This window comes from Solea senegalensis, linkage group LG4 (assembly GCF_019176455.1).
Source record: "Solea senegalensis isolate Sse05_10M linkage group LG4, IFAPA_SoseM_1, whole genome shotgun sequence".
Lineage (NCBI taxonomy): Eukaryota > Metazoa > Chordata > Actinopteri > Pleuronectiformes > Soleidae > Solea > Solea senegalensis.
Window position 1 is genome coordinate 14,624,934 of NC_058024.1, and position 11,813 is coordinate 14,636,746.

General features: G+C 41.3%; 1 protein-coding gene across 1 annotated transcript; it reads left to right on the forward strand.

Moving 5' to 3' along the window:
• The first annotated feature begins 625 nt into the window (after nucleotides 1-625).
• Nucleotides 626-9,672, forward strand: LOC122768052 (serine/threonine-protein kinase 35-like). Its single transcript, XM_044023733.1, has 3 exons — nucleotides 626-1,270; nucleotides 2,759-3,500; nucleotides 6,785-9,672. The coding sequence occupies exons 1-2, from the start codon at nucleotides 778-780 to the stop codon at nucleotides 3,475-3,477; spliced, it is 1,212 nt and encodes a 403-aa protein (XP_043879668.1). The 5' UTR covers nucleotides 626-777; the 3' UTR covers nucleotides 3,478-3,500; nucleotides 6,785-9,672.
• Nucleotides 9,673-11,813: the final 2,141 nt, after the last annotated feature.

An 11,813-nucleotide genomic window follows, 5' to 3' on the forward strand; every position in this document is an offset into this window, starting at 1 on the left:
ACTACTTGGAAGGCTTATCAGTAAACTATTCACTCACAACTTCTCCCCTGTAGTAATGATACATCTGAACTCTACATCCTCAACAAGTAGCAACAATTACCCGGGAATAGGCCGGAAGTGACTTTTCTAAATAAAAGTGCTACCCTAACCCTCATAAAGCCGGTTTGAATTAGTTGTTATATATATATGTATATATATATATATATATATATACATATATATATATATATATATATATATATATATATATATATATATATATATATATATATATATGTATTCCAATTATACCATTGTAGGAACCTTAAATGCAAATGGTCGAAGCATTCTGTCCGCAATCTACATTGATGATAAAAAATTAATTTGGATTGTTGCAAGAACGTAGTTAAATGAGAAATTAATTTTAGATGATGAGTCCTATTTTTTTATTTGGTGTTTGTTAATGTAAAAAAATGAAAAGAATAATAATCAAAGAATATTTTTTCAAAGTACTTTGAAAGTACATTTAATCGAACAGAGCATGTGCTTTATGAAACACATTCCACGCTACAGGTTTTATTCTGAAGGGCTTCAGCAGAAGTGCTCGTTTGAATTGTCCGCCATCTTTTTCCGGTTTACCCTCCTCCCCAACTCTTTGACCTATATTCGAACGTTGCTCAGCAACTTTTCTTAGCTAGGGTCGTTTTGGCGTTAAGTGGACGGGACACTACACGCGTTGACAACATGTGAATATTTTTCTCCCCGGGATTTAAATCTTACAAATATTCTCTGACACGCATGGATACGGTTGGTGACAACCGGCGGAGACGAACAAGGAGCGCGCGAGAGTGCTGTGGACGACACGCCGGAGCACGAGCTGACGAGTACGGTGTGCTGCGGTGTCTGAGTGTGGGAAACACGGAAGAGGACCATGACATGGCGGAGGACGACGGCTCTTTTAAGCAGGGCGGCCAACTGGAACGGAGGGTCATGGCTCCCCGCTATAGCTTGCTGCGGGAGGTTGGGAGGGGAACGTATGGCGTGGTGTACGAAGCGGTGGCTCGGAGGTCCGGTGCTAAAGTCGCTGTGAAGAAATTGCGTTGCGACGCGCCGGAAAACGTGGAGCTCGCTCTGCAGGAGTTCTGGGCGCTGGCGAGTCTGGAGAAACGGCACCAAAACGTGGTGCAGCTGGAGGAGTGTGTTCTGCAGAGGAACGGTATGGCCCAGAAAATGAGCCATGGCAACAAACGGTCCAAACAGTACCTGCGCCTGGTGGAAACTTCACTGAAAGGTATATTTGGTCCCTACCGTTAACCCCATTACGTCAACAATATTGTCCAGCACGTTCTGGAAGATGTGTGTGTGATTATCTCACATCCAAAGGGTGGAATTGGATCTACACTCTCATTTGTATTGTCATATGGCATCGTTTATATCACTGTGCCATGGTCTAACTTGTAAGGTGTTGCTTATCATCAGTCGTTGGTTTCGATGAGTGTATCGTTAGTTACCTCACACAGGTAACTGTTTTATCTAACCAATACCCAGGTGTAAAGTCCTGACTTCCGTCGTCGTAGTGGAAATGCTGTAGCTAATTGTCAGTGGTTTAATACGAATCCACATTGACAGTGAGGTGTTTGTGTGTCTGTCTTTGTCCTGTGGTGATTTCTGTAAGTGTTGTTGACGCCATGACACGGGCTCGCCTCGTTGGGGGGATGGGCACATTTTGCCAGGAGCTCCCGAGGCTCAAACTAAAATGGTGTCTACTCTGTTGGCTTCACTCATGCATTTTTCACAATCCATTGGCAGTCAGTGCTCTTCTGCAAAATCACAACTGCATCAAAGTGTTTACTTATCTTAAAGCCTGATTTCACTTGTCTGTGGGTTGTTGGTCAGTGTAGTAATGTTAGAATATGAATAAATGTTTAATTCTTGTTGCCAGTTCCCAGATGTAAATAATTATGTCCTATATATATTTGCCAATGGCTTTTGTGGCCTTATTTTTGCAATGCAACCTTCAAGTCTGGTGCAAATCTTTAAAATAATTTACGATTTGTTGATTATCCTGCAAACTGAAGTATGTGTGATGTAATTTTTTTGTCACCAATGACCTGATAACCTTTGAGACATGTGTCTATATAAATCTATTTATCAAAGTGATAGTTCAGTTTTGTTTATTGTGGTTGTATTAAGGTACTGACACATAGTCAGCATTGTCTATGCTGTACTGTGTCCTGTGCCTTGAGAACCAGCCTAAGAGAAACAGAGACACTGCACCTCATTGTAAACATGGCTGCCAGTGGGGACACAAGGAAAATGGACATGGAACAAAAATGGACAAAATAACTTGAACCCACAAATGAAGGAAACAGTGGCTCAGGAACTCCTGTGTGCCATGATGTAACATCCATCCATCTTCTACCGCTTTATCCTCTACAGGAGTGTAGTGGGTCCATGTACTTTGATGTATGGGTTTGATTTATTTACAAAGCATCACTAACTTCATTGTTCAGCCAGACAAGACTGGCTAATGGCTAAATGAAATGGCAAATATCTCAAGATATTATAGACCTAGTATGAGGGGCTTTTTTTATGTGGTTAAAATTGGTCTTCTTTGCATACCTACTGGCAGCCATATTGAATGAGAGCTGGTCAATGGCATAGGTACACTCATAGCACTGTCTGTGTGTCACTACCGCCTAATACAACACTTCAGATAACCCTGAACTTTCCCTGTACTGGATGTTACTAGTGATTAACTGCTTTGTGTTGTTTTCAGGTGAGCGAGTGCTCAGTCCTCCAGAGGAGCCATGTTATCTCTGGTTCGTCATGGAGTTCTGTGAAGGTGGTGACCTCAATCAGTTCATCCTGTCTCGGCAGCCAGACCCACAAACCAACAACAGCTTCATGCTCCAGTTGACCAGTGCTGTTGCATTCCTGCATGAAAATAGCATCGTCCACAGAGACCTTAAGCCTGACAACATCCTAATCTCTGAGAGGTCAGGGACCCCAGTCCTTAAGGTGGCTGACTTTGGCCTCAGTAAAGTTTGTGCTGCTTTGAGTAATACAAGGGTAGGCAAAGAAAGTGAAGATAAGAACAAAAATGTCAATGTCAACAAGATTTGGTTGTCTTCAGCATGTGGCTCTGACTTTTTTATGGCTCCTGAAGTATGGGAGGGCCACTACACAGCTAAGGCAGACATATTTGCCTTGGGCATCATCATCTGGGCCATGTTGGAAAGAATTACTTTCATTGATGCTGAATCAAAGCGAGAGCTTCTTGGAATGTATGTTAGACACGGAGCAGATATTGTGCCAGTTGGCGAAGCATTGCTAGAGAATCCAAAGATGGTACTGAACATCCCACAGAAACGCAGGTCGTGCATGTCTGATGGAGTGAAGAAGCTGCTTCAGGACATGCTCGCTGCAAATCCTCAGGACCGGCCTGATGCTTTTGAGCTGCAGGCCAGAATGGACCAGGTTATGTGTGCTGCATGACCCACAGCCAGGCTGTTCTACAGGTATGTCTTAATTTTCAAAGTAGCTGTATTTTTAGTCATGAACTCACAAAATGTCCAGATAATTGTTTACATGTGATGCAAGAGTGCCATTTGTCAAGTATGAAACAATTGCTCAGTGATGAAAATTTCCTCAGAACCATGATCCCAAAATGTTAGTATTGTAATCACCTACTGCAGCTTTGATTTTGTGTTATATAAGAAGTGGAGTTTGTGTTCCATGTTTTGTCTCCAGGTCTGTTCAGGTCTACTCTCTAAAGGCTGCCATGCAGTTACAGATGTTCTGACATTCTGTTTCCATGGAGTTAATTGGAGGTTTGCAACTGTATGGTTAATGAGGGTGGGGTTGCTGCTAGTGTGTTGCCCTAGGCACATTTGGTAACTGCACTGACTGTCCCTTGTGCATGGTTTCTCAGTGCTGTCAGTCATCTTGCCTTGATAAGTGTGTTAGTGTTTGTTGTGCAAGAGCTATCCAGAACACCTCTTATGCAATGAAAGTTCCTTCCAACCCCTCACACCCATTAGTATGCAGATGCCTGACCTTTTAAGAGGTGGAGTCAGTACTCACTGGCTCCTGTTGTTGTTGTAGTTGCTGTTGTTTTTGTTGTTTGCACATGGACAGTAACTCTAATGTCGTGTTTTCATCATTGCATGGTACGGTTTGGAATGGTAAGGTCCTGGGTCAGGCTTGCGTTTTGACTGAAAACTTTACCTTTGGTAGCTATACTTGGTAAGAGGGGTGTGGGCTGTACCTGGTGGTTATGTAGCGCGATGTGATGTCTTACCGTTGCGAATGACGACATTGATAGTGTCACAATGGAGGGCATCCAGCGCCAATACACAGCCTAAAGTGTTATGCGCGTATGTTACAAAGGCTGCAATACAATTATTCGATTTTTAAATTGTCTGTGTAAATTAAAAAACACATTTGTAATAATTAAATCTTAACATTCTCCCTCCTGCCACATTTCCATGCTACATAAAAGTGATATTATGCAACACAGTATGTTTGGACAATCTGTGACATCATCGCTGGGCACAGACTAAATCTGTGACTGGTAAGCCAAGCGACCTAAACAAACCACAGTCCCCTCCTTCACATGGCCAAGCTCAGGTTTGACAAAGGGCTGTTTTTGCTGCATGGCTCACTTGAGGTTCCTGGTCATAATCTTCAACACATTACATTACATTACATGTCATTTAGCAGACGCTTTTATCCAAAGCGACTTACAATAAGTGCATTTAAACATTTGGGTACAAATAAGAGCTAGAAGTAAGTAAGAGCTTCAAGTAAACCAAACTATGAAGTGCTAGTCATAAGTGCGATGGATAATTTTTTTTCGTTTTTTTTTCGTCATCATCGTCGTCTTAGTCGAGGTAGAGTCGGAAGAAATGTGTTTTTAGTCGGCGGCGGAAGATGTGGAGGCTTTCCGCTGTCCGGATGTTGATGGGGAGCTCGTTCCACCATTTGGGAGCGAGAACAGTGAACAGTCTCGAGTTCTGCAAGTGCCTCTGCGATCCTCTCAGTGAGGGGGCAGCGAGCCGGTTTGCCGATGCAGAGCGAAGTGGGAGGGCTGGGGTGTAGGTTTTGATCATGTCCTGGATGTAGGCTGGACCGGATCCATTTGTAGCATGGAACACAAGCACTAGAGTCTTGAAGCGGATGCGAGCAGCTACAGGAAGCCAGTGAAGGGAGCGGAGGAGCGGTGTAGTGTGGGAGAATTTTGGTAGGTTGAAGACCAGTCAAGCTGCTGCATTCTGGATGAGTTGCAGAGGTCGTATGGCACACGCAGGAAGACCAGCCAGGAGGGAGTTGCAATAATCCAAGCGTGAGATGACGAGCCTGGACCAGAACCTGTGCCACCTTCTGGGTTAGAAGAGGCCGTATCCTTCTGATGTTGTGCAACATGTATCTGCAAGATTGAGCTGTTGCAGCAATGTTGGCAGTGAGGGAGAGATGGTCATCAAGTGTCACACCCAGGTTCCTTGCGGTATGAGAAGGAGTTACCACAGAGTTTTCGAGGGTGATGGTTAGGTCTGTGGTGGGAGAGCCCTTTCCTGCGAGAAAAAGAAACTCAGTCTTGTCGAGATTGAGTTTCACACAGCAGTCTACTGTGCACTGTGCTGTCATACAATAGATGTGAGGTGGAGTGCAGGACCTCTCAGGCCTTTTAAAACAGTGGACCCACTCAGCTGCTCTGTCTCTGTTAATGACAGACTTGTGGCCTTGGCAAAGACCCCTTCCAACATTTTTGATAATTGTCATTTGGCAAAGCTTAACCAGGCACATGTATTCACTTTATGCTCCTGCAGAAAGGTTTCTCTAGTCAGATCTTCTGTCGTCCTGCCCAGTTTATTCCTCGCTTATTGTCTATGGAAGGGTTTGTTTGTTGTTTTGTAGAGAGCAGTGGGAGCACAAAACGGCGGTCATTGGTCCAGTGGTTGTATCAATCAGCAGCACAGCGAGATCATGTTTTGCTGTGACAGTTGAAGGTGAAATGTTTAAATAGGGAGTCATTGATCACCAATCAAAGTCTGCGACTATGATTGCGTTAACAACACAAGAAGTTAATCAAGAGAATAAATCAGCCTTTAGTCTGCCTCAATACCTCTGCATTTACAGCCTCGCTGAATCAGTTTTGCTCATGGTTGCTACTGTTAAAACATACACTATATTCATATACATCCACTGTGAGCCTGAACGTAATATGTTGATATGCTTTTGAATATGTGGTGATTTGTGTAGCTTTGTTTAACTTGTAGCTTTCCGCATGCAGCAGAGTGTGTGGGAAGGTATGCTGCTGTGGACACTGTTGAAAAAGACTTGTATTCCTATTTACTGCAGCTTTGTGTCATTACTGCACTGACTCAGCACATCTCTGTATTTATAGGCTGCTGCAAATTTCATGTTGTTGAAGCCAAACATTAAGTCTCATCCTGAAGGATGGTCTTTGCTCACAACAGCAGATCTGTCAGTGGAGAATCCATGTTCTCGATTGTGCTTACCACCAGCTGCAAGGTGCAGCTTGAGGGTGGTGACGTATGTTCATTATGTAATAAGCGGCAAGCTTGGTACATCCAACATATGAAGATGCATGGTGTGTGTTATCTGCGACCTGGCACAGTCGCTGCTTAAGCTACTGCTACAAATGTCCGTCAGTGTCCCTTGCTGTGATTATCATGTCCCACGAATGTGGACAAACCATCGTAGCTTCGTGCTTGTTGCTGTCGCCTCACTTTTGAAGAACGCCTTTTAATGAAATTGTTTTTCTTTCCTCTCTCTGCAGACACACATTTATTCCTGGAGCTGCTACGTCACTAAGGGGTCTCCCTGTGTTGATGGAAAGACTGTGAATATGAGGAGAATCAAAGGAAAGCAGCTAATGGCTTTCCACATCAAGAATGACACCATACACCAACGCAAGTGGTGGCTCCACCCACACCACAGCTATAACTACAAGAGTGGTGTGAGTGAGTGATATGGCTGGGATTATATTGGGAGCAATTTGATGAACAATAGAAAACACTGACAATCAAAATTCATCTGAATGTACAGGGCAGATGGCAAGAGAATCTCCTCCCTCTGTTCAATAAAACAAATGCTAACTTGAACATGGATCTCTTAGGTAAAATCAGACTCACACTCAGTCAGTGGTGTTGTGTTGTTAACAGAAGCTAGGGTATGTTTGAGGCTCTGACAGCTGCAGCTGTTCACAGAATGCCATCATTCGTCATTGTGGATGCTCACGTCACAATCATTGGATATGTTAGGTGTAGACGGCCCTCCACTCCTGCAGTTTAGATGCTAGGTTTTTGTTTGTTTTGAAGTTGTTTACTATGTGAGCGCTTTTCCATACTGTCGGTCCTTCCCTGGATACTCGCATAAAGTGAGAAACGTTTTCTCTATGAGTGGGAAGCTTGATTAATCTGATGAAGCTGCTACACCTCCATCGACTTGTGGAGAAATTTTCAGAAAACATGTGACATTGGCGCTGAACTACAGTGACTCTTATTTGAAGCAAGTTAATTGTGCATGTATGTACAATGTACATGATCAGGGCTGACGTGTTGAAGAATGTCGGGAGAAATACAAAATCTCAATCGATCCATTTATCTCAGATCACTTCTAAATATGAATAGGTTCTTTCGGTCATGCCTCACCCCTCCACTAAAATGTATTGGATTGATTCATTGGTTTGTTTATTGTCCTGCTGACAGAAACAAACGGTGTTTAAAAAAAAAATACAGATGGACACTGCTGCTGGTAACCTTCATGAGGTGGAGGTTTCATGGTGCTGTGTGCATTGGTGTTTGTGTTGCCCTAGTCAACAGTTTTGTCTAATAACTGGAAATGGTGTCACTGTCTGTTGTGTTGGCTTTGAATTTCTTCTGACATTGTTTGGTTTAAAGGCTAAAACATGTGAGTCATGGTTAGCTATTTAAAGTGGTGTCACTGGACTTGATTAGCCAATATTAACATTATTTACTTACTTTGTCATTTTGTCTGCTAAGAAGTCTGTTTAAAGGGATTAATGAAAACAACTTTTCAAACAGTACCACCATTTATTTCCACAGTCATGTAGTAGATGCAACACATTTTGACATCAATTAATTTGCCTATTTTAATCTACTACCTGTCCGAAGGGCAAAACAGTCCTTCCATTCAGTCCAACTGCCTCCTAGAAGATGTTAGTGGAGTTTCTCATGGACCTCATCTGATAGCAGGAATGTCGAATCTTGTAAACTAATTTTCAACGTTTTGCACAAGCATACATGTGGAAACATAAATGCATCCCAGACTAAAAAGATGTGATGAGAGAATGTTCTAATGTAGCTTTCAACCTGACCTTTATTTGCCTTTTGATGAGAAACCAGAGATTCTCTGGAAATCTTATTTAATTTAAACGTTAACTCTGCACCTTTTACATTTAATTATTTTTTTAGACCTGTGGTGCATTGAAACTAACAAGTTGAAACTATTTTTATTTGGCACTGCAGATACATTAACCAGGCTATTTTTTTTTTTTTCCAGTTTGACACATTTATTTGCTGAGTGAAATCAGGGTTTTGAAGGAAAATGAACCGACTTGATGTTTGACTATAAGTGCCATTCATGTTTAAGGAGCAGAGCTGCAGCCTGATTACACCATATTTAAGGTGCATCATGGTTTCCTGAACTGTTTTGAACAGCGTTTGAGTCGCTTCTCGATGAAAATCAATCACGGCGATGCCTGTGATCAGAAATGGAAAATTAGTGAAAAACTATTTCCCATGTACTGTTGGCATATTTGTACAATGAACCACAGCTGAATGTTTTTGGTTTGCCCTGTAACCGCCCTTTTGAATTGCTCTACCTCAGTCTGTTTTACCTTTTCTTTACTGAGCCATTGTTTGATTTGCTAAGACATTCCTCAGGCAGAATTGAAACTGGCACGTGCTTAAACCTCATGTTGTCACAGTATGTGTCAGGTGTGCCCAGTTTTCCTTTTGGTGATGATGTGTTTCTTAAGTATTGTATAGGCACCACAGCCAATTGACTGTGTTACTGCTTCATTGTGAGAAGATGGGTTTACACGTATAAACATGTTTACATGCGTCATGCTCAGCACGGCTATGATGTTCTTTGGTTAAAAGCTTGAATGAACCTCTGTGAATAAGGCCCCTCAAATCACCTCCTTTGTTTCGAGAATGAATGAACATGTATGCTGGGTAGAAACTGGAGTTTAGTGTATGGTGATGTGTTCATAAATGTATTCAGATTTCTGAGGAATTAAATTTTTTCCTTTAGTTAAGAGGAATATATTTAAAATGTCCATGTAACTGGCTCTGGATGCTTCCCTTTGTTGTTGGGGTAATGTTCTTGTTGGTCTGTACAGCAGCACTGTCTTTGACACACTGTTAAACACTGGTTTTCACAGGCAGCACTCATCTATGCAACACTGCCTCTCTGGTTACACTGTGAAACAATGCAGGTCTGGCTCACTTTGTTTTAGTCATCAGCTTCTCACAGTGACTGGCACTAGACACTCACATCTTGTGTTTTGTCTTGGTGGATAATGACAGAATCCGCAATCCTTGGTTCGACACATAAGCAAAGCCGTTTGCTTGAATGTAAACATGTTTTTATTTCTGACTGTATCTGAGGTCTGTTTGAATAAAGGTTGTAATCACCTCAGCTGTGGGACTTGGTCATGTTTGTGTTTAGTAGGAGGCATTGGATGAATCTCGGTCCAGTCTGTGTTAAAGAATTTACTGTGTGTGTGTGTGTGTCTTTCAGCCTCATGCCCACAGGATGTGGCCATACAGGATCAACTGAATTTCAACTAAGTATAGTTTGTTTATTGGCATGTTTTAATACATTTACTGCTGTCTCTTCTGAAAGAGGTAGAGCCATGTCCATGGTCTCTCACGTTGTTCAAACTACATTAATACAGCTGTAGTACAAGGATTTTTAGGATAAGGTCATCATCCTGTTTCTTTGTCATACCTCTGCTTGGTAACAGCCAGCGTTATCTGTGACACCAATTAAGTCAAATTTAAAAAGATTCTCTCCAGGCCTTTTTTCACGAAAGCTCTTTAAAGTATGATTGTAAAAGGTAGAACCTGAAGGCCTTGCTCCTAGAAAACATGACTGACATGATCCGCTTTAATTCTATTTCACCTATGGACAGTTTACGACTAAATAACGATGGCCAATTTGCATACTGCTCTTCCCTGCACCAACGTCCAAACAGGAAGTCCGTGTTTTCAGTTGGGGGCATGTGAGAGCTGCTTGTCTACTGCTGTTTGGTAAGCATGTCCTACTGATGCAAATCTAAGCAAATTGGTTCAAATGTCAAAGTTACAGAATAACACATTTGAGCTTACTTATTGAGGTAGCAGTGGATCAACAACTCCTGTGAAATGTGGTGTAAAATTTCAGATTTTTCTCTGTGGACTTCGGTTCAGTAGATTGATTGGTTTACTTAAGATAGTGTAGATGTGAGATGGTATGGATTAGCCTTTTGTGAAGTTGATCAATTTATTTTGTTCTATGTTTTCACTGAGCACACACACCTACATGTGTCATCACTTTAAGGTTTTGAAATGAATGTTGTGTATCGGATGCCATCAAAAAGAACAAAAATGATTTTTGTGTTTTTGAAAATGAATACAAATCTGACACACAACCGCTTTCCCAAAAACTGCTCCACACTGAACACAGTGATCAATGGATCAGTGATAAGAAAATCTATTCCACGCATACAGTAGCAAGGACTATGTAATGCATCCTTTTTTTTATCATATTGGTCATTTTCAGTTAAAGAAGATCATATGTAGTGACACAATATGTTAAGCGATTATACATATATCATTGCAATGTATGTGTGTCTTGATTGCTTAATTATTCTCATTGTAAGAACAATGTGACTGTTATCAGCCAAAGCCATTGGGGTTTAGGGTTGATCCATTCACTTCAGTGGACTGTATAGAGGTGTTAGTGAGAACTGCTTTTCTTAAAACTGCTTGAATATTATGAGTTTGTTATTCAAAAGCAGGATCTGATGGGATTTGATCCATGACTGCTGGAAAATGATTGGTAAGAACAGTTGATTTGCAAAAAGCCCGGAATAGTTATCAAGTCATTTCAAAGAGAATTAGACAGGGGTCTTAAACTTGTAAAGTTTAATAATAAATAATGTATTAATTAGTATTTAAACATTTAGTCCATTATACATTTAAATACCAATACCCAAACAAATATATGTTCTGTGACATAACTGCATTATAAATGCAGACGTCAAAGTTACTATCACAAATTGGTGTGTGTGCATAAATGACTAACTAAATTATAAATGAAAAATGTATGAATCTATGAATCATTGTCTATAACCATGCTCTACTACTGTCATGATCTAGTGGCAATGTTCAACAAAAACCCACACTCCAGTGTCTTTCCCAAGGACATTCTGATCATTCTGATTAAACCACAAACATTCTGGTAAGAGGACGACACTCTACCTCCTAACCCGCCAACAATATACTTCACAGATCCTCTGAGAAATGATCCAGGAACTTAACTGATTCAGTCACTCCTTTTCCTTTAAATGGGTCAGGCGTGGCTTTTTTCTTAAACTCTACCTTGACATTACAGTGTGGCAGAGCTTCCTTATTATGTTCCTGGAAGTTTGTGTTATCGAAGATGGCCAAAAACACTGTCAACGCTACCACCATGTGGTCTAATATCTATATAACATCACGTAATTTTGAATTTCCAGAATAGTAGATTCATATCTGTTTCTTAGAATTTAGGGAATGCACAGGTATATTTTGATT